Here is a 24,515-nt window from a genome sequence, read left to right on the forward strand (position 1 = left end):
GAATCAAAGGACACACGCGCGCGCGCGCGCGCACACACACACACACACACACACACGGTGGATGCGGGAGACGGACGAACGTGTCTGAACTACCGCCTCAATGACAAATTCCCTCTTTATATCCCTCTTTCAAAGTACTCTTGAAACGGCAGTTACGATGTCCAAAATAATAATAAAAAATAAATAAATAAAAAACGCGACGCGATCGGTCCCGGTCATTGACACATCAGTAATCCAGTGTGCGATAGATGTCCAGTTGTGGTAACATGCACAGGGATGGATAATCTATTACGTTGCCATAGGAGCGCAGACAGCAAATAAGCGCGCACCACCTAATCACTGTTAGGGCTGTTGGAAATAACATGACATTGGTTAGCTTACTAACTAAATACTAACATAACCTTTTTTTGAATGGCAAAAGTAACATTTTTACGTCATCCAGTCTTTTACGTCATTACGCCTTTAGGAAAATGATTTGTATTGTTCCACATTAACAGCTGGGCATTGTCAAATAGCATGCCATGAGCAGGCACACACTTCTAATTAACAGGAACAATTTATTATTAATATTCAGGTGGTTAGTATGGGGGAGATTTAAGTTAATTTGGTATCACTTTAGGGCAGATATGGATGATTTAGCCTGGGTCTCTTGTTCATGTTTGTGCCCTATCAGCATTAAGAATAAACAGAAAAAGGAGCATCATAAACAAAATTGCATCACTGTATTATGATTTGTATTACACGTTTACCACTAAATGTAACAGCACATTACACTATAAAAAGTGGTAACCTCCAATTGTTACATTAAGAAGCTATTTCTACCAGATTTAACCCTTAAAATGTGTTTTGTTGGTGTAACCTGATGTAGGCTGATTCAGTCATTACTTAGTTTCATTGTGTAATAGTATTTTTTTTTAATTATTTGAATAAAACCAGTTAATTTAGATGTTACCACATGAAGCAATTTTTTTAATTATTATTTATGTTTATTTTATTCATTGCCTTATATAAATTGTAATAAATATATATTGAGCACCCATGTTATGGCAGTGCACTTTTAGACGTTTCTTTTGTTTTTAAATGACAACTTCCTGAGAAGTCCATTAAAAGATTAACTAGTTTTAAACAAGTCAAAAATATTCATCCTGAATTTTATCATTGAATCAACCTGAATTTTATCATTGAATCAACCTGAATGTATTAGGTTACACCAACACAACTAATTTTAAGGATTCAATTAATTTGAAATAGCTCCTTAAATGGATAGTTCACCCCAAAATGAAAATTCTCTCATCATTTACTCACCCTCATGCCATGCCAGATGTATATGACTTTCTTTCTTCTGCAAAACACAAATTATGATTTTTAGAATAACATTTCAGCTCTGTAGGTCCATACAATGCAAAATTGTGATGCTCCAAAAAGCACCTAAAGGCATAATAAAAGTAATCCATAAGATTACAATGGTTAAATCCATGTCTTCTGAAGTGATATGATAGGTGTGAGTGAGAAAGAGATCAATATTTAAGGTTTTTGCTTGAAATTAGTCTCCCTGCCCAGTAGGGGGCGGTATGCATGAAGAATGTGAATCACCAAAAGCACAAGAAGAACAATGTGAATGTGATCCGTTTCTCACCCACACCTATCATATAGTTTCTCAAGACATTGATTTAACCACTGGAGTCTTCTGGATTACTTTTATGCTGATTTATGTGGATTTTGGAACATACAAATTTTGGCACCCATTCACTTGCATTGTATGGACCAAAAGAGCTGAAATATTCTTCTAAAAATCTTCATTTGAGTTCAGCAGATGAAAGAAAGTCACACCCATCTGGGATGGGATAAGGGTGAGTAAATTATGATAGAACTGTAATTTTTGGCTGAACTATTCCTTTAAGGTCACAATTGCAGGTTACCATATTTTAATGTTACAATAGCCTATAATTGTCCTGGGGACACTCATAATGCAGTGTTTAACTTGAGTCACTTTGTATAAAAAAAAAGTGCATGCTAAATGCTTAAATGTAAATGTATATGCATTAAAAAAGCAGAACGCATACAGATGAAAACACCCATTTTAAAACAACACTATCGGGTCTAATGTCATGGTTTTACAGTGCTGTTCGGAAACAACTTAGCATGTCAGATGGTAAAGTCAGGGTACCGAGTGATCTGATGAGACAAGATATTGAGAGAATAATGGCATGATAATCTGTGAGCGCTATGCCAAGACAGCTCTGCCTTTTGAGCAGAAATGACATTGTGACAAACACTGCCTTTCCAGGAATCCTGCATCCTGATGGCTATGGTGGAGAAATGACCATGAGATTATTCTGAATGGATGTGATGTTTTGTGTTCATATGAGTGTGTTCGTTTGCATATCGCCTTTCATTCTATCATATGGTAGCATGCAGCCTTTGAATACCTTTGTAACTCAGTAAGCTAATTTCACCTTGTAAAATTAGTGTGCATTTATAGTGAAATGGCTGTTTATTTGACATTTACCACATTAGGGAAAAACATTCTAATTTAATCAGATTTATAAGCTTGGACAAATTGGAGTCTGTACTGTCTCAAAATTCAATCTTAAAAATGCTTCTCATGTCTTTATGGCAGAACATTAATGTCCTATTTTTATAGTATTATCCTCTATAAAATACATACTTAAATTTAATGCAAATAAAATGCATATTTACACTAACTGAGAAGCCACTAACATATAGTTTAAATGGAATAATCATTAAAAAGAGTAGATCATAATACTTTTGTAAATGTCACAAACAAACTATTACACAGCTCGTTTTCTGGTGCATTGAAAACAGAGATGGTGGGGGAGTAGAAACAACCATATTTCTTTTAAGTCTACATAATGCCAACGTTATGCTAGCCAAACAATCCATTAAATGCATAGTGTATACACCCACAAATAAAATACTGAACCAGATGGTTTTTACCTTTAAAAAAAAAAAAAAAAATCAAAACAATGCAACACTGTGTCAGTTGCACTATGCCAGAATATTTTTTAGCTTGTAATTTTTTTCATATAGTTTGTGCTTGTTTGCACAAACCCGTATGACTTTCTTTCTTCTGTAGAATATAAAAAAGATGCATTGAAAATGAATGGTGACTGAGGCTGTCAGTCCATCACATTCTGTCTAACATCGCCTTTGTGTTTCATGGAAGTCATACAGGTTTGGAACGGCATGAGGATGAGTAAATGTTGACAGCATTTTCATTTTGGGGTGAACTTTCCCTTTAAACAAACAAATTACGCAATAAAAAGGAGAACACATTAGACTTTGGACATTTTAATAGTTAAAAATTATGTATACCATGGTCAATTCAGTTAATATTAATTTCTCTTCACATTCTGATCTTGTAGACCTTTTATATATAAGGAGCTCATGCAGTGATGTGTTAAATCATGTGGAGTGTGTTGTATGGTTGAACAGTACTTTCTGCTAACATAATATTAAAGCTTAATTATAAACAACAAAACGCTAACATTAAAAAAAGTTTGATCTACCGTATGTATAGATATTGCATAGAATAAAAAGCCATGCTGTATACTACGCATACATAAAAAGCAGTCAGCAATTTAGACTCAGAGACAGATAAGGTATACAAGTATAAAATGAAGTCACAGGTTTGCAAGAATATTCAAAGATATAAGTGCATCAGTATGAAGAACATTCAGATAACTATATAGATATTTCAAGTGATTTCATACATCAATGTACAATACATGTACAAATTAAACATGGCAGGACATTTTGCAAAGCCCTTAATTGATAGAATCTTATGCCACCTTACCATTTTGTATACAGTCATATAATAATCTGTACAAAAACTGTCATACCAGAAACATGGTGGCATATTTGCGATAAGTTAAAGGCTTGCTTGAAACAGAAGTCATTCATAAATACAAAAAAACCCCAAAACAAAACAAAACAAAAAAAGCCAGAAAAAGCCTGTATCAAACAGTAGAATATCTTTCATGCAATATATATTTTTTTAATTTTTGCCTGACATGGATAAAGTTGACTCGAGTAAAAGATTCTAAAGAAAAAGCAACACAATCATGCAAGAAATGTTCAGATGTTCACACAATAAATCAAGTTCCGTTCCATTTAGACATCCTTCTCACACCAGATATACAAGGCATGCCTTCGGTGGTCATTTTATTCCATTCTTCCATTTAACTTCTCCATCTTTGCTTTGTTTATCAATGTGCTGAATCATGAGTAACGTTCATATGGTCATGAAGTTTATGTCTTTATCTGTAACAGTAAACAACTGATTAAATAATGTGTTTGCAAATAGATATATAGTACATATAGTTCCTCAATATATATACAGTAATGATAACAAGGACAACTTCAAGATTTTAGGTAATATACAGTGTATTTGTATAAGGTAAAGAGTATGTTTTTAAATGCTGGAATTGGTCACTATTTCTTTTAAGTCTTTCATGGTTTTACTAGTTTTCAGTGGTGCTTTGGTCAAAAATGAATATTTTAAAACACTAATATTCCATATAGACTCTCAATAAATATGAAGTCATGAAAGCTACATGCATAATAATTGTAATAAAAGTTGAAAAATGCTGTTTGGAGTAGTTTTAGATGGATATTAGCATGTTACACTGCAGGATAGTTTAAACTTAATTTAAAAGGAAACTTTCGAGAATATTTTAAATGAACAATTAAAACAAATTATATCATGTCTGAAGCTTTTTAATTTGATTTGAATACAATAATTATTCATGAGAATCTAATTCGCTACACAACACTGATGATATATGAAGGAACTGTGAAAAAAAATGATGTCATTTTGACTGCCCATATGCAGTTTTGCAGCTACTTTTGCATCAGAAATATATCTGGTGTAATTGAATACTCACCTTGTAATGATCAAATCAATTTGTATTTCTCTGACGCAGGTTTTTATCTTTGTGGTTGTTGGTGGAATTAGTTTTCCTTGAAGGTGAGATTACAAAATGAGTCAGCACATGCGAAACACAAAAGTCCAAATGACAAATCCACAGTTTCCTTCCGTATAATTACATTTCATTCATTGCATCCATTCACTTCTATAGACACCTTACATTCTGTATAAATAAGACAACCGCTGGCATCAGTTATCTAGGGGAGTTGGATCATAAGTCTTATTTAAATGTAAATCTGATACTTACATTGGCCCAGCTGGTTCGTCATCTTGGGTACGATAGAAAGCAAAACAACAATTTTAGAGTTCTGTAACAGTTCCAACCAGCATAATACTTCAGTTATTATATAAATGCCATAAACGGACTGCATCAAGTAGGCCATAATTAACTAAGAGCCAAATTTTCTTTCAATATTGAAGCTATTGTTGCACAGTATCACTATATAAGTGATTGTCAGTGAACAAAGACTTCACTCCATCATAAATATAATGCTTTGTTATGAGTAATTAAATGGCTTGCACTACATAACAGTACAATAACAGAGAAGAAATAATAAAACCATGCAACACATGGAGCAACTATTTAGCAATAGATCCAATCCACCCACCAATACACCCACCTTTATGCTTCATTTAAAGACCACAATACCTTATACTTGTTATTAGCTCTTTTGGCATCACTTGTATATCATATAAATGGTGTATTTAACATACAATAGCTCATTTAATAGCTCTAAAATGAATAAAACCAAAAATGTAATATGACATTCAAGCATAAAATAATGGCTCATTTTAAAATACTGATTGACGTTTGAGTTGATGCGTATTTATTATAAAATTCAAGTTTTTTGCAACAACAAAATGCAAATTCAAAGGAGAAAAGAAGAAAAAAGTACAATTGTATGTTCATGCCAACATTAATAAATGTCAAAACAGACTTTAGTGGAGAGGATGTACATATAAACAGAGGTCATTTGGAGGTTAAAACAGCAACAGGCAGCATTCCAGTGTTGAAGGCAAAATAAAAGGCTACTTTAAGCTTAAATCAAACAAAACAGGTTTGAACTGACTAATTGAAATTGTATTTATGGGCAATGCCTATAAGTTCATTCAAGTTGCATGCAGGTCTTTCACTTACCACAGTGTGTTTTATGTTGTGCCATTCAGAGAGAAAAAAATGTGTTATGTTGTTAAATATTAATCACAGGTACATCCTTTGAAGTAAGTTCTAAATGTGTGATTTAATTGCTAAAATGAAAAGTGCAGTGATAAAACATAAAAATAAATGAATAAAAACAGGGACCAAAATCTACAATTGTGTTTCACAAATTACAGCTGAAGCTGAATGTATACACCATGCAGCTGGAATTTTAAAAATATATTTGTCCACATGCACACACACACACACACACACACACACACACACACACACACACACACACACACACAATGTTTAATATTGGCAAAAAGCAATCTAATAAATCTGTACCATTGTAGTCAATACTGGGTATAACCACTAGGTGGAGATGCTAGCCAAACAACTTCCCATTCAACGTCATAACATCCGAAGTAATTAGCAATGCAGGATGTGCTAAACCTCTTCCATTGCAAGTAGTGAATAAATACTAATTAAATGTCAGAAGAAACAGATATGTGGTAATCTTGGTTTTCACTGCTTTAAGACAGCTTTGAACCTAAAGAGAGCTTGTGTTAAATTAAAGACATTAGGGATAGCTCAACCAAAAAAAAAAAAAAAGAAAAAAAAAAAAAAAAAAAAAAGAAATGAAAAGGAAATTCTGCCATTATTAACTCAACCATTTGACTTTCTTTTTTTCTGTAGAAGGTTAAGAGACTGACAGCCTCAATCACCATTCATTAATGGAAATAAGATGCAATGAAAGTGAGGCTAACATTTTGCTTAAGGTTTTGTAACAACATAAGGTTGAGTAAATTATGACAGAATTTATTTAATTATTATTTTTAAAAAGAAATTTGGGTGATTCATCCCTTTTAGAATGCTTTGTTCCAAAAGATAACTACAAAGTATATTAAGTCGGGGCTAAAGTAAACTTACTGGCATTTAGCAATATATTCTGATGGACTGATAACGTCTGGTTTTCCCATCCAGTATATTCTAGGTGAGCTCTAAGTGGCATGGTACTACGCCTCCAGTCCACAAACATTAATAATTCACTGCCCATTACCTAGCCATACACTACGAGGGTCATATTTCCCTTGAATACCAGATTAGTGTCCAGATGACCTGACACGAGTGCCCTACAGGAAAAGAAGGATGAGTTTGTGTTTTGGTAAGTGAGTGTGTGTATGAGGGTGTTTGGTCTGGATGGCCTCAGACTGAATTATTGAGTAAGAGAACAGGTCAGAATCAGATAACAGAGCGTATGGTTCCAATAATCTTGAGTTAAAGGCCTTGTGACGCAGCAGCAGGACAAGCTTTCTAAGAGCATGAGCCTATTGGTGAATTCATCAGCCATTGGAAATAAAGGTGATTGGTATAAACGTAGATCTAAAAAAATAAAAATAAAAATAAAAATCTTCCTTTAAATAAATATAGTTTGTAAATATTACATAGCTAACTCAGATCTAGACGGTCTCGATATACAAATTCCCAGCTAACCATGTATGCACAGATTCTTGTGAACATTTGTGTGCAAACATTTCCATACAGAAATCATGATTCATCAACATGTTTGCACATTTGAATTGTTTTTTTCTAAATTTAGGATAGACTTTAGAACCAATCGCCGACTCCCGGTGGCTTTAGAAACATTTCAGAAATGTTTATATATACACAGTACTGTGCAAAAGTCTTAGGCACATTATATTTCTCACAAAACTTTTGTCTTAAAATGTTTATTTTATATATTCTGCTTTTAGTGTATCAGTAGAAAATATCAATTTTAGATTTCAACATTCCCATTGCAAATAGAATTGAATAGATGAAGAACAAGGAGCTCAAGAGACAGAGGCAATTGAGACAGCAAAAAAACAGTAGATAGAAGAACTGTGGCAAGTACTCCAAGAAGCTTGGCACATCCTGTCAGCCAACAACCAAGAAACACTGTGTCCAGGTGTACCTATGGAATTGGTGCTCTTTTGAAGGCAAAGGTTGTCACACCATATATTGATTTACATTTTTTTTACGTTTACCGGAATTTGTATGATGTTAATTGAAAAATGAAAACTATTTATTGGATTACTTTTAAGGCAGATGCTATTTGCACCCCAGTGCAAATAGTAGCAGATATTATTTGCACCCCAACCCTGGTGCAAATAATTGTAGATACTAATTGCACCCTGGTGAAATTAGTGTCAAATACTATTTGCACCCATATTTAAATATGCAGTGTGCCTATTGTGTTTATTTAGAGTCCCACAGACACACTACATTAACCCCTACCCCTAAACCTAACCATAAACTTACCTTAGAAAAAATAACCTTGGTTTTACTACTGTAACCATGGTTCCCTATCTGTCATGTGTCGATGTAGTGACACTAGGGGTCACTCTTGGGAGCCCGAGACACCTCTGGTCTTTGATAAAAGGCAAATGAAAATTGACGAGTGTTATTTGCATGCCACTCCCCCGGACACACGGGTATAAAAGGAGCTGGTATGCAACCACTCATTCCGATTTTTTCTTCAGAGCCGAACGGTCATGCTCATTGAGCTGAATTTCTACTGTTCATTCACCTCTGCTGGATCTGATGGTGCATTTCAGCGGCTTCTCCCTCCTCTGCACTGGTGCACTGCAGAGAATGCCCCTGGGCGCTTCGGCAGAAAAAAGAGAGTATATTTTCTGAAAGAGTTTAATTCTCTAAAAGAGTATATTTCTCTAAAAGAGCAGCACACACGGAACGTCTTTTTAAAGACGCGTCTTTTTAAAGATGCCTTTCCGATTGTGTGTTATTCCTGGTTGCGGTCGTTATCTCTCAAATTCATGATCGCTGTCTTTTGAGTCTGGGCGCGACCCACACGGAGGCAGCGTTCGTGGATGGTTTATGTTCTCACTGCGAGAACATGAACATGGCAATGTTGCGGTCGTGGCTTGCTTTCGTAAGAAAGCAAGCCACCCCAGTGGCTCCCCGCCTCGGTCCTTCTACCTATGGGTATGAAGCCAGCACTGCCAGCACTGGGGGCGATTTGTGGACCCCAATGGGATCGCCTCCGCCGGGTATCCCCCCGCAGATCTCCCATTCCCCAGCACGCTCGTCTGCCCCAGTCGGGCTTCCGGATGAGTCCGCCGGCTCGTCTCACGGTGAGTCTGGCCTCTTGTTCGGAGCCCACGAAGATGATGAGCTCTCGAGCGCAGCATCGGAGAGCGGGCTTGTCCAGTCGGATGCAGAAGCCTCAGCTGGGCTCCCCCCCTCGGGGACGATTGCCCAGTCACAGGCTGATGCAGAGATGATGGACATGCTTTCCCACGGCGCCGCTCAAAGCAGCCACACCCCGCTCCAGTGCCTTTCTTCCCGGAAGTGCACGAGGAGCTGACGAAATCGTGGGGGGCACCTTTTACTGCCCGGCCCCGATTCCTCAGTTCCCCCGCCCTCACTACCCTCGATGGCGGGGCGGCCAGGGGCTATATGGCGATTCCCCCGGTGGATAAGGCGTTCGCAGTGCACCTATGCCCGCAGAGCGCCGCCACCTGGCGCGGACGCCCAAAGATCCCGTCCAAGCCCTGTAGGTTCACGTCGTCCCTGACGGCTAAAGCCTACAGTGCTGCTGGACAAGCCGCCTCTGTCCTGCATGCCATGGCTCTCCTGCAGGTCCACCAAGCCAAGGCGCTAAAAGAACTGCACAAGGGTAGTTCCGCCCCAAATCTGATGCAAGAACTGCACAACGACCTTTTCATTTCATTTGGATCGCACACAGAGCTTTAGAATCTCTGAGCAGCTCTTTGTCTGCTTCGGTGCACAGCGGAAAGGAAGCGCTGTCTCCAAGCAGAGGATCGCCCACTGGCTCATTGATGCCATAGCTATGGCATATCACGCCCAGGACATGCCGCCCCCGGTAGGGCTACGAGCCCATTCTACCAGGGGTGTAGCGGCCTCCTGGGCCCTGGCCAGGGGCGCCTCTCTAACAGACATTTGCAGAGCAGCAGGCTGGGCAACACCCAACACCTTTGCAAGGTTCTACAACCTCTGGGTGGAACCGGTTTCGTCCCAGGTAGTGGCACGCAATACAAGCGGATAAGCCTGGGATAGCCGGCCGGGTGTATCGCTTGCACATAGCGCCTTCCACCTCTTTTGAGCTGAAGACGTACACCATTAATTCCCAGTAGTGTTCACAAACTATGTTCCCTGGTTGACTTCCTCCGAGCCCTGTGGCAGTCGAGTTTTTGGAGAAACTCGCTGCCGGCCCAGTACACATGCTAACTAAGAGCCCTGTTCTGGGGTAGGTACTCTGCATGTGGCGGTTCCCTGTAAGGTAACCCCATGCGATATATATCTTCCGCTAATTCGTTTCCCTGTTGGCAAACTGCGTCTTCCTTGGGCAGAGCCCCTCTGCCACAGTCTCCATGTTTGTAGTAACTCCTCCCCCGTTAGGTAGGATCTACCTTGAGACTCTCCACATGGTTGTCAAGACCATGTGACGTATTTTTTCCACTTAAATATCCCCCCCTCTCTTTGGGCGAGGTGTGGTCTCCACGGTGTCCTCCCCTTGGGAGGGACACCCCCCGACTAGACCTGGCGGCCCAGTCGGATAATCCCCCTTCTTTTTTAGGGAGTGGAAAAAAAGAAGGGGAAAAGAGGCCACAGCTGGGTTAGCCTGTCTCTATCTTTTGGGTAGACAACTTGTCCCCAAAGGGCCGTTCAACACTCATAACTATGTTGGGGGAGGTTACGTGTCGGCCTGGCGTGCTGGCTACGAGGCAGACAATGGTCTGCCCATCACACACCGCCAGTTCACGTAACACAGTTCAGCCAGTTGTGGCATTTCGTATAGGGACCCCTAGTGTCAATACATCGACACAACGTCAAATGAGTGACAGATAGGGGAACTTCCTGGTTACTTGTGTATCCTCCGTTCCCTGATGGAGGGAACGAGACATTGTGTCCCTCCTGCCACAACGCTGAACTATCCGCTGAAATGGCCGGACCTTGTCTCGGCTCCTCAGCATAAAACCTGAATGAGTGGTTGCATACCTGCTCCTTTTATACCCGTATGTCCAGGGGATTGGCATGCAAATACCACTCGCCAATTTTCATTGGCCATTTATCAAAGACCAGAGGTGTCTCAGGCTCCCAAGAGTGACCCCTAGTGTCACTACATCGACAACAACGTCTTGTTCCCTCCATCAGGGAACAGAGGTTACGCAAGTAACCAGGACATTTCACCAAGGTATTTTTTGTAAATTTACAGTAATCACAAAATTAACCATGGTTACTATATTAGCACCATTTTACTGTACTAACAACACCATTGTTAATTGCATTAAAACTATGGTTTCTGCCAAAGAACATGGTTACTACAATATTAGTAATACAGTGATGCAAGGCCGTAACCGTGTCTTGAACACTGGAGGGGACCAAAACATTTTGAAGGGTGGGGGGGTTGCGGGTGTTGAAATCATAAAAACAATGGTTCTCTTTGGTCCGTTAAATGCAATAAAGGCCCCAAATTTGATCAGTTTTGGTTTTAAAAGATATGTTGTTTTTTTTTAAGTTCACACAGTACAAGACAAACACTGTGTCTGCATTGTTAACATTTCACCTGTTTCTGTCATCTATTCTTTCTATAATGCTGTCTCAAAAAAAAAAAAAAATAAAAAAAAATTTATATAATTTGAATTTCTTTTAATCACTGATGTATCTGTAAAATGACGTGACTGTGCCAGCATGGCTAGCAAAAAGAAAATACACAAAATTATTTACTGCCATCAAGTTGTCCCTCATTTTTTCCCCCCATGAGAATCTTAACACAATCTTCAAGAATCCTAACGCTGCTCTTTTCCATACAAAAACATATTGTATGGAAGCAGGGGCGGACTGGCCATTGGGAGAACCGGGACTTTTCCCGAATGGCCGGCCACGAAACGGGGCCGAATGGGCCACGATAAGCTGAAATATGCCGCTGCGTTATGCAGAATGGGCCACAAAACGGCGCCGCGATATGCCGAATGGGGCAGCGATATGCAGAAAAGGACAGCGACACCCCACCCTGCTCAACAACTTTTGGGCCACTTTCTATGTAAAATCCCGGGCCGATTTCTCTTCCCAGTCCATCCCTGTATGGAAGTATTGAAAAAGTTCATATTGAAAAAGTAACAGCATATGGTTATGAACAACATAAGGGTGAGTAAATGAGTGAGTAAAAGTACATTTTCCATTTTTAGGTGAACTACTACTTTAAACGGTGGCTCATTTTTGAGCACAGACCTGACAAGGACATACTCAAAATAAAGTATCTTTTAAAAGAATACTCTTAGGAGATGATGTTCAACATATAGAATTAATTAAAGGCATAAGGAAATTATTTAGAAAATCTTAAAATGATTGTAAATTATTACTTAATAATATTTGCATTAAAAATATATGACACTGTCTCTGCCATAACCTAAAAACTCAATGGAAGCCACAAGTCACAGGTCTTACCATGTTCTAGTTCTGAGTGTTCTTTGTATTTTATAGATTATTATCTTAGACAATGTCAAGGGAATTTTCTAAAAAGCTGCTTCAAAGCCTGCCAGATTACCACATTCATTCAGTTCCTTTACAATATACACATTCACTCTTTGTCTTGAGACTGATATGCTGAAAACTACTCTGTTAATGTTTTCACAATCACAGTTATGAATGACATACGAATCACGTAATGAAATGATGAATATAGTTTGCACCCTTGGAAATTACTGTCGGTCGGAACAACATTCAATCATAATACAGTGGGCAAACATTGCATGTTTAGTTAGATACTTACATATCACATGACACAAACACTCTTAACCTGAACTGCTTGCTGATGCATGGCACTGGAATATAAATAATCCAGGAGGTTCCTGTTTAGAGTCCCGCCTTCATCGATTTGATTGGCTATCTCAAATGACATTGACGAGCATTGTTAGACTACAGAGCACACTAATAAAAATAAACTTTTTTAAACCATTAGGCTATTTCTGCAACAACCTAATGACAATTCGACAGCGGTGCATAATGGACTGCAGCACAACAGCAACAAGGCTACCAATTATAGGGGGTACAATCTGGTCATATATGATTATTGGAGGGGACTTGTCCCCCTCCATGTATATTGTGGTTACGGCCCTGCAGTGATGCAATCTACACACAAGTGTTGCCAAGCCGTGGGAACGAGTGCGATCGACAGACCCTGCCTCCGGATAAAACCCTTCTCTGCACTCCTCAACATTCACCGTGACCAAATCACTGCAATAAAATCAACATTTATTTTCATCTTTATCTATTATTTTAAGTAGTATTAAAGGAAATATTAAGAGTGGAAACAGGAAATCGAATGGAAAAAAGAGTGGGACAAAATTTGGATTCAATACGCGGTCACTAGGACAACACTACATATTCACACACTGTCTTTACACTCCAGGCCACTGCAGTGACATCTATTGCTCAGTTTGTTGCATATTTCAGTGGTTTCAACAGGCTATTGGGGTGCAAATAGCTGGCTTGTGTGGCAGATGCTATTTACACCAGGGTGCAAAAAGACACTCCGTATATTTAAAGACATCCTCACTATGCAACATTTTTCACAATTGCCTAAAACTTTTGCAAAGTACTGTATATAGTCTAATTCCTTGTATGGATGTTTGTTAATGACAGGCCAATGTTATATTCTTGACTGATAACAGTAGCTTTGTAATTAGTGATAGAATGATATATCAGCTAATATTTGGCCATTTTTTAGATTACTGGAATTTTCTTTAGCAAATATTGCATGAAGTGAGCATTCATTTGATTAAAGCAATTTTGTGTCCATCATTTGCTAACATTAAATTCTATTGTATTGCATATGGGTAAATGACATGATTTTTTATGTAATTTTTTTCTCTATCTATTCAGTTATTAAAAAACACATAGAAAATATAATTCACATTAAACAATTACTTAAATACAACTCTACTTTGATGATTTATTTATTTTATTTTATTTTACATTTCTGTGATCAAAGAAATTGTAATATTTTTTCTGGGGGTTAAATTTAAAAATGTCAAAGTGGTGTAACTGTCTGGAGACCAAATCAATAAAGTCTAGTTAAAAGCTGAAATTTGAGATTTTGTTTTTAAATATTCATATTTAAAAAACATTTACCCACCAAATGAAAGGCAAGTGGTGTAACCAAACATGCAGACAGCCATTCTATTGTCATGTTACAAAATATAAATAAATAAATAAAAAACCAAAGAGGACCCCCTTAGATGTTCATGACTGTAATTTTGTCATTTTTATCAAAAAATAAATTTTATTCAGGTCAAATAGTGTAACCCTAAGAAAACGAATTGATATTTGTTTCTAAAACAATTCATTTTATTTGAAAAAAAGATTTTAAAAAATAAAGAAATAATATGTAGTTGAAATCAGAAGTTTACATAAACCTTAGCCAATTACATTTAAACTCAGTTTTTCACAATTACTGACATTTAATCGTAGAAAATATTCCCTGTCTTAGGTCAGTTAGGATCACTACTTTATTATAAGAATGTGAAATGTCAGAATAACAGTAGAGAAAATTATTTATTTCAGCCTTTATTTCTTTCATCACATTTCCAGTGGGTCAGAAGTTTACATACACTTTGTTAGTATTTGGTAGCATTGCCTTTAAATTGTTTAACTTGGGTCAAACATTTTGGGTAGCCTTCCACAAGCTTCTCACAATACGTTTCTGGAATTTTGGCCCATTCCTCCAGACAGAACTGGTGTAACTGAGTCAGGTTTGTAGGCCTCCTTGCACGCACAAGCTTTTTCAGTTCTGCCCACAAATTTTCTATCGGATTGATGTCAGGGCTTTGTGATGGCCACTCCAATACCTTGACTTTGTTGTCCTTAAGCCATTTTGCCACAACTTTGGAGGTATGCTTGGGGTAACTGTCCATTTGGAAGACCCATTTGCGACCGAGCTTTAACTTCCTGGCTGATGTCTTGAGATGTTGCTTCAATATATCCACATAATTTTCCTTCCTCATGATGCCATCTATTTTGTGAAGTGCACCAGTCCCTCCTGCAGCAAAGCACCCCCACAAAATGATGCTGCCACCCCCATGCTTCACGGTTGGGATGGTGTTCTTCGGCTTGCAAGCCTCACCCTTTTTCCTCCAAATATAACGATGGTCATTATGGGCAAACAATTAAATTTTTGTTTCATCAGACCAGAGGACATTTCTCCAAAAGGTAAGATATTTGTGCCCATGTACACTTGCAAACTGTAGTCTGTCTTTTTTATGGTGGTTTTGGAGCAGTGGCTTCTTCCTTGCTGAGCAGCCTTTCAGGTTATTTCGATATAGGACTCGTTTTACTGTGGATATAGATACTTGTCACCTGTTTCCTCCAGATTCTTCACAAGGTCCTTTGCTGTTGTTCTTGGATTGATTTGCACTTTTTACACCAAACCACGTTCATCTCTAGGAGACAGAATGCGTCTCCTTGCTGAGTGGTATGATGGCTGCGTGGTCCCATGGTGTTTATACTTGCATACTATTGTTTGTACAGATGAACGTGGTACCTTCAGGTGTTTGGAAATTGCTCCCAAGGATGAACCAGATTTGTGGAGGTCCACAATTTATTTCTGAGGTCTTGGCTAATTTTTGATTTTCTCAAGATGGCAAGCAAAGAGGCACTGAGTTTGAAGGTAGGCCTTAAAATACATCGACAGGTACACCTCCAGTTGACTCCAATTAGCCAATTAGCCTATCAGAAGCTAACTGGCTAATTGCCTAAAGGCTTGACATCATTTTCTGGAATTTTCCAAGTTGCTTAAAGGAACAGTTAACTTAGTGTATGTAAACTTCTGACCCACTGGAATTGTGATATAGTCAAATAAAAGTGAAACAATCTGTCTGTAAACAGTTGTTGGAAAAATTACTTGTGTCATGCACAAAGTAGATGTTAGTGTTGGGTTCGAGTCGGCATCAAGTCCGAATCTTTAAACAATCGAGTCCGAGTCCAAAAGTGGCTGAGTCGGACTCAAGTCCGAGTCCATAACAGGCCAAGTCCGAGTCGAGTCCGAATGAATCTATTCATGAATCTGGATTAAAATTGTAACTGTAAACTCAACATCAATATTTTAAGCTTATTTTATCCTTCACAACGTAGTAAAACAATTTGCCAATATAAATGTAACAAAAACACCTCTGTTGCATTTCATATTCATGTTATGATTAGTATCCTGCTGAACAAACTTCAAATTGGTTTCAGAGTGAAAGCATATGCTTTAGGTGTATGAAGACAAAACTGTCCTTCAACACACTTATTACTGTGTTCTGTTGACTTTTTCAATAATTTGTTGATTTTTCCCCTCCACTCAAACATAGACTAAAGAAAGTGAAAGCTGTGTTAGTAATTACAACCAGTTATTATTATTTCAAATTTTAATTTAGTTTTTTTCTACTTCATTTTCAATTTGTCCATTCAATTTAGTTTAGTTTTATCTAAAATTATGGGTGAAATACATGTAATTAATTAAATACAATGAATGTGTTTAATACATTTAATAAATGGTAATATCAAAACATTTAATAATGCCCATAAAATTAAACAGAAAATAAAAACAGAAAAGATCAGATACCATTAGAAATTAAATTTTATTCTACTACACTTCACACTTTTCAGTCCTCCTGCTGTGTCCAGGTGTAGCCTACTTTCCTAAAGTTAAGATACAATTTTTTGATGACAAACTCTCCTTGAGCTGACGTGTTGTTATTTTCAAATTATATTTAGTATGGATATTAGGTGAATAGAGACTTCTCGAATCGAATAGAGGCGATCTTTTTCACGCACACACATACAGCACGTGCGCGGGTGAGAGAGAGAGAAAGTACTTTGAAAGAGTGCGCGCTGCTGCTCTCAGACAAAATAATCACACGTAAGGACATATACGTGTGAAAACTGATGCACCATATCAAATACACAGAATGTATGATAGTGCTAACTGTAGAGAGCTCATCATTATGAAGACAAAGCCAAATTTAGAGGAAATTTAGAGGCAATTTTGAAATCCCAGCCAGATGCTTTTTTCAGGTCTGAAAAATAGGACATGTCCAGAAAAAATAGGATGTATGGTCACCCTATGTTACGTTATTTGTATGCTAGTTTGTTTGTCATTACATCACAAATGCCATGGACTCGGCTGGACTCGGAATAAAATCCAGATTCCTAAAGGCTCGAGCCCAAGTCAAAATGCATCCGAGTCCGTGACAAGTCCAAGTCCATTAAAATAGGACTCGTGACTCGAACTGAAGTCCGAACTCGAGTACCCCAACTCTAGCAGATGTCCTAAACAACTTGCCAAAACTATAGTTTGCAAATATGAAATCTGTGGAGTGGTTAAAAAATGAGTTTTAATGACTTCAACCTAAGTGTATGTAAACTTCTGACTTCAACTGTATATATACATATATATGTACTCTGACCATCCACAAAATTAAAACCACCTGCCTAATATCGTATAGGTCCCCCTTTTGCTGCCAAAACAGCTCTGACTCTTCGAGGTATGGACTCCACAAGACCTCAGAAGGTGTCCTGTGGTATCTAGCACTAAGACGTTAGCAGCAGATCCTTTAAGTCATGTAAGTTGTGAGGTGGGGCCTCCATGGATCGGTCTTGTTGGTCCAGCACATACCATAGATGCTCAATCGGATTGAGATCTGGGGAATTTGGAGGCCAAGTCAACTCCTTGAACTCTTTGTCATGTTCCTCAAACCATTCCAGAACAATTTTTGCAGTGTGGCAGGTCGCATTATCCTGCTGGAAGAGGCCACTGCCATCAGGGAATACAGCTGCCATGAAGGGGTGTATGTGGTCTGCAACAATTTTTAGTTAGGTGGTACATGTCAAAGTAACATCCACATGAATGTCAGGACCCAAGGTTCCCATCAGAACAATGCCCAGAACATCACACTGCACTGCCTTCTTCCCATAGTGCATCCTGCTGCCATCTCTTCCCCAGGTAAATGATGCACACGTACCCGGCAGTCCACATGATCTAAAAGAAAACATCATTCATCAGACCAGGCCACCTTCTTGCATTGCTCCATGGTCCAGTTCTGATGCTCACGTGCCCATTGTAGGCACTTTCGGCAATGGACAGGGGCCAGCATCGGCACTGCGGCTACGCAGCCCCATACGCAGCAACCGTGTGTTCTAACACCTTTCTAACATGGCCAGCATTAAGTTTTTCAGCAATTTGTGCTACAGTAGCTCTTCTGTGGGATCATATCAGACGGGCTAGCCTTCGCTCCCCACAAGCATCAATGAGCCTTGAGTGCCCATGACCCTGGCGTCGGTTCATCAGTTGTCCTTCCTAGGACCACTTTTGGTTGGTACTAACCACTGCATACCGGGAACACCCCATAAGACTTGCCGTTTTGGAGATGCTCTGACCCAGTTGTCTAGCAATCACAATTTGGCCCTTGTCAAAGTCGTTTAGATCCTTACGCTTGACCATTTTTTCTGTTTCCAACACATGAAATTCAAGAACTAACTGTTCACTTGCTGTCTAATATATCCTACACTTTGACAGGTGAGAATGTAACGATATAATCAATGTTATTCACTTCACCTGTCAGTGGTTTTAATGTTGTGGCTGATCAGTGTATGTATATATATATATATATATATACACAGTATATTACCTTAAAATATTTTACTTTTTTTGAAAGTATTGATTAAGTTGAGATGCTTATATATTAAAGGTGCAAGTAAAGTATTTTAATTCCATATACTTGATGGTTACACCACTTGCCATTTCTTAAAATATTTTCTTGGTAGAAAATGCTATAAAGTTTAAATGCACAAAATGTATGAAACCAACACAGACACAAATATTAAATTTACATAAATAGACAAATGTAATTTTAAATAGATTTTAAAAAATTATGATTTCTCATTTTTATTATCTCAGACAATCTTATTTGTGAATGACTCATGCACTTAGCTGTATATTTTGGTATTTAATCTCGCAAATTATGGTCAGGACAATCATGCGTCTTGTGATGACTTCTAGTAATGTCTTTTAAATTTGAAAAACATAAACCTCAAACTTTCTGTCAAAGAAAATCTGCCTTATATAAACAGTACATTAGTCCATGTTGAGACAGTCACCTAACCCACCCTTTCAAACTCACCGTCAGGCACGTCATCTGGCTTCTTGCGCTTCTCGTAGATGACGATGATGAGTACCAGGATGATGATCTCGGCGAGGACCCCTAGGAGGGGCCACAGGGGGGCCAGGATGCTCCGAACCCGCAGCACAGATATCATGGAGGTGGAGCCAATGACATTGGTCGCGTTGCACTCATATTCTCCAGGGTCGGCGGTGATGTCCAGGTTGATGATGGACAGCTCGGTGTAGCCATCCTTGTTGCTGACGAAGAAACGGCCGGAGGAGTTGTCAATTTCCTGGGAGGTGATTGATGGAGTAGGAGGAAAAACAGTGGCAAGAAGGAGAGGTGAACGAGGGTGAAGGAAAGCCATCCATTTATACACTAATACAATTCTGCACATATCTGATAAAAAAAGTTAACCTTGTATTAAACTAAAAATGTTTAAAGGCAACTAAAGTAATAAATAACTATAAATAACTAATAAGTAACTGAATAATGTTCACTTTGCTCTTTTTTTTTCTCTATATTTTAACACACAATGAAAGCATACAGTGGCCAGGGACAGTCTCTAAAAATAAATAAATAAATACCATAAAAGTGGTTTATAGGAGTTGTGTGCTGTATTCCAAGTCCTCTGAAGCCATGTGATAGCTTTTTGTGAGGAATTGACCAAAATTTAAGTCATTATTGACTTAATATCAAGCACATGAAAGTTGAAAGCTATGGCGAAGGGGATGTTTATTGGTGGGAATATCTGACAGAAGATTTTCGGTCTGTTCCACACACAAAGCTATTATATATCTTCTGAAGACTTGGAATACAGCACAGGAATTGCATGGACTACTTTTATGATACTTTTATGGTGCTTTTTTTTTTTTTTTTTTAAATAGCAGTGCCAATACTCTACCAAACATCTCCTTTAGTGTAAGAAATAAGAAAAGAAAGAGAGTCATATGGGTTTTAGTTTAGACACGACGGTGAGTAAATTATTTTTGAGAGAACCATTCCTTTGAACTACCAAACTAAAAGATAAAGATAAGGATACCATGTAGATGCCATTGTCAAGTTTACGCCAGGCCCACAGGGGATAAGGATAACCCACGGATTTGCAGTAGAGGACGGCATTCTCCCCCTCATTCTTATTCTCACTGCGCTTGTGCCCTGTGATGTCTGGCACAGCTATGAGAGGAGAGCAGAAGATAGTGAGACCTTTAATATCAGAATACATTGCTCTGCACAAAGGGATAGCTCACCCAAAAATGTAAATTATATCATCATTTACTCATTTACATTCTATGTTCTCCAGAAGAGAGAAAGTCATATGGGTTTGGAACTACATGATGTCGAGCAAATGATGACAGAATATTAATTTTTGGGTGAACTATTCCTTTAAAGGTGCACTCACACAGTAATTTTAATTATGTCGTCTTGGACTTACACTGACACCCAGTGGCATGGATGCAGCATCATTCAACAAAACAGTTGAAATAGTTTTCAGTTACCGATGCATTGTAGAAATTCACTATTCACAGTCAGCCATAATTGATTTAATCAGTGACTTAAGTGTTCAATAACAGGGCGGTTTCTGAGATTAAAGCCCAAAAAAATAAAGTTCAGTTAAACGCTCAGCCTTTCAAAGTATACTTCATTTGACTGTGCGCGCATACACAGGTGGTTGGCGCATGTGCTTCGCCTGCTATGAGATACAAGAATATTTCTCTTCAGGAGTTAAGACCCATAAAGATGTCTTTGTTATTCCTTCAGACTCGAGTTATACAAATGCAGGTATCTCCTGACCTCCTTACACACGCACACTTGACATGCATATCCAGTGTTGCAAATTTGGGGAATTTGTCACCAAATTTATTGATTTTCACATAGTTGCTGTGACTTTTAATGATATTCTGCGACATAGTTTATATTATGGCTATATTTAAATATACAGTACTTAGCAATTTTTTGGCGATTTTGGGCAAATAATTATTGAAGACATACGCAAAGTCATACTATGTGATAAGAAGTCAGATCTATATGCACTGACCACTAAGCACATCATGAGTGCCAAACCCTTTTCTGATCAAAAGCAGGTGCCAATGGACTCATTTGCATTACCTAGGAATTTCTCTGTTGCTGAGACTGAATGCACCTTAGCCCTTTACAATGCTGAACATGAATCAATCAATTAACCACTTAGAAGATTTATGTAAAGCCTGTTTTAAAGAGTATGTGCAGGAAAAATAAACAAAATCGAGCCGCACGTGTTCAGTGCTCGAGCAATCTGTTGATGACGAAATATGTGTCACATGTACTACACACAGATGCCAAGCATTCACGGCTGATCGAAGGGCTTAAGCGAGCAGTGTTCAGCTGGTCATGTGATCGTAACATGGCAGCCCCCATAAGGAGACCCTCTCTGTGTAAAATAATACAGCATTTTTAAGGTTACTGATATATGGCTACTGATATGATACCAGCGTTATATGATCTCATGTGACTGCTCACGATTTTATGCATATGTTTCCAAATTACTGTTAATTTCTTTAAGAGTAAACATTTCTTGAGGAAAAATTCCTGAAAGCACCTTTAAGCACCTGGTTTTCCATTGCAGACAATGAAGTCTGTTCCTGTTTTTAAATCAGAAATTTGGTAGTTAAGTGTGAAGATCTGGTTTGGGACTTTAGAATATGATGTATATGAAAATATATGTACAGTCGGGTTCAACAGTCTGAGACTATTTTTTTTTTTTTTTTAATTATTAATATTTAAACCTGAAAAATTAAATGTTACATTTTAGAATAGATTCTGCACTGGATCTCTATGTCACTAATCAAATAAGCAAATTTGTGACATTGTTTGATGTGATCTGAAAGTCAGATTTTCTTGCCTCCATTGAAGCACACAAGCATGTCAAAACTGCATTTCCACTAGTGGTCTCAGACTTTTGGACCCCTGCAATTATTTTTATTTTACCATCTGCTGCTGTCACTGGCATTTGAAGTCTAAATGGTTAAGATCTAATTTATGTAATATTTCATGTCTCAAAGGACAGTTATATGCTATGTAAAAACATATACACTGAATATATGGAGCCATAATTGGATGATTTACATTGAAGTCTCAAAGGCTTAGTCACTGAGCGACCAGCAGCAATATTAAATTTAAAGCTTTTACATCAAAAGGTTGCTATATTATTCATGATAGATTGAGAGCTCACACAAATACGCTAAACGTTCATGTAGAAGCAAAAAAAAAATAAAGCTTCACATATTGTGATTCATAAGTCGAATGATGAATCATGACTGTTTAAAGGTTAATTCAGCCTTAAGTGACACCAAATGCCTCAGGAGAGTGCATGAGAGGGAGAGGGAGATTATATCCCCACCCCCTCAGATATGCAGGCCACCATCTGGTGCCTGTGAGCTGACCGCAGGATAACCAGAAAGAGGTGACCAGGACAGGCTTAAACCGAATGGCACTTTACCAGCTGATGATCTCTCGCACACAAACCAAACAGCCTGTTAGCTTTAAGGCAATTATTTAACAGAGGATCATGAGGAGATCTGATTTGGTACTGTAGCTGACATTTTGGTATACACATCTGGCGAATGTAGGTCTTAGAAATCAAAGCATTTTTCAGCACAAACTGAAAAAGAATGAAATATCTTCAGTATATACAGTGGAGTTTAAATGTCTGAGTACACACTGAAAATCTGGGATTCAAATGTCTACAATTCCAGGCCTAAATTCTATTATTTAGGAATTTGATCAAATTAAAACAAATAAATATTATGACGTCAAATTAATAAGAAATATTTAAGATTCTGCACTATTTCTTGATCACCGATGAAGAAAGCAAATTTGTGACACTGACAATGTTACAGTTATTCCTACGAATGAAAGGTCAGATTTCCTTGCTTCCATTGATGCACACATGATGCTCTTTGGAACATTCTCAAAACATGCTGGGATTACATGGATCATCAGGTCTATGCCAGCTTGAGTGCATGCTGTCATTAATGAAATTCACGTAAATTTTTTAATTCAACTTTTCACTCAAATTGTTATGCTGATAATAATAAAAAACACTGCATTAAATTAAAAAAGCTAAATAGAAGCATTTCCACAAATGGACTTTTGAATGATAACGTTAATTAATATAGCATACATCATAATGCTTAATAGCAGTCCACATAATGATCAATATTGTAAACTATTCTCATCCTGTATTGCCTAGTAGTGAACAAAACCTGGATGTCTTTCCTGCCCAACTAACTAAGCTAATGCTCACTTCCATGCTGTTATAGCCTTTCTGAGCATCCAAGCACACCTCTGACTCAGCATATGCTGTGTGCAAGAGATGGAAAAACAGATTGACCCCATAGACGGGTTTAAAATGTTGACACTCATCAAAAAAACATCCTTCTAAACCATCTGAAAATCACTTGTGGGGATATTAAATAAAGTACAGACAATTCAATTTTATGTTGTAAATTTTGAGCAATATGAGGTGATTAGCTTACCTTTTACCTCAATGGTGGCATTTGCTGGAGGGGCCATGTCGAATATGTACACGCACATATACTCGCCCGCATCATCTGGCCTGGGTTTAGTAAGTCTGTGTAAAAGAAAACATGCAGTTCACATTTTAAAAGAACAGATAATCCATTAAGTCTTTCAATTAACCTTGTGCAACCCCGTGTCCACATGTGTGGATGTTGTATTTTGTAGGGGTGTGCAGCGAAGCCATTATCTGTGTCTGTTATTATGACAAAATTATTTGTATCTGTTTCTGTATTCAGATAGAACCAGATGTGGCTTAAACCGGAAGTGTCTCGAAACTAATTTTAAAATGTAACTCTCATACATTTATAGTGCCTCGGATAGGCCTATTTATATATTATTATTATTAATAATAATGATTACTATTTAATTATAATATTGATATATTCTTTTTATATACACCGATCAGCCACAAGATTAAAACCACCTGTCTATTATTGTGTAGATCCCCCTCGTGCCAGCAAAACAGCACCAACCCGCATCTCAGAATAGCATTTGAGATGATTTTCTTCTCACCACAATTTTACAGAGCGGTTATTGGAGTTACTTTAGACTTTGTCAGTTTGAACCAGTCTGGCCATTCTCTGTTGACCTCTCTCATCAACAAGGCATTTCCATCCGCAGAACTGCCCATCACTGGATGTTTTTTGTTTTTGGCACCATTCTGAGTAAATTCTAGAGAATGTTGTGTGTGAAA

At 38.0% G+C, this 24,515-nt stretch overlaps 1 protein-coding gene across 3 annotated transcripts in view; it reads right to left on the reverse strand.

Moving 5' to 3' along the window:
- Positions 1-3,296: 3,296 nt before the first annotated feature.
- LOC127437712 (neuroplastin-like) overlaps positions 3,297-24,515 on the reverse strand; it is a 30,830-nt gene continuing 9,611 nt past the window's right edge. For 2 of the 3 annotated variants that reach the window (XM_051692804.1, XM_051692805.1), the window contains 6 exons: positions 23,779-23,873; positions 20,304-20,437; positions 19,280-19,553; positions 5,199-5,220; positions 4,908-4,983; positions 3,297-4,284 (listed from right to left, as the gene is read on the reverse strand). In XM_051692804.1, the coding sequence (XP_051548764.1) occupies positions 4,923-4,983; positions 5,199-5,220; positions 19,280-19,553; positions 20,304-20,437; positions 23,779-23,873 (586 nt within the window). In that variant the 3' untranslated portion in view covers positions 3,297-4,284; positions 4,908-4,922. Of the gene's footprint in view, positions 4,285-4,907; positions 4,984-5,198; positions 5,221-16,778; positions 18,139-19,279; positions 19,554-20,303; positions 20,438-23,778; positions 23,874-24,515 lie in introns of those variants that run through there. The other variant, XM_051692803.1, reaches the window with a different exon arrangement.

The sequence above is a fragment of the Myxocyprinus asiaticus genome, chromosome 48, assembly GCF_019703515.2.
Source record: "Myxocyprinus asiaticus isolate MX2 ecotype Aquarium Trade chromosome 48, UBuf_Myxa_2, whole genome shotgun sequence".
Taxonomy (NCBI): Eukaryota; Metazoa; Chordata; class Actinopteri; order Cypriniformes; family Catostomidae; genus Myxocyprinus; species Myxocyprinus asiaticus.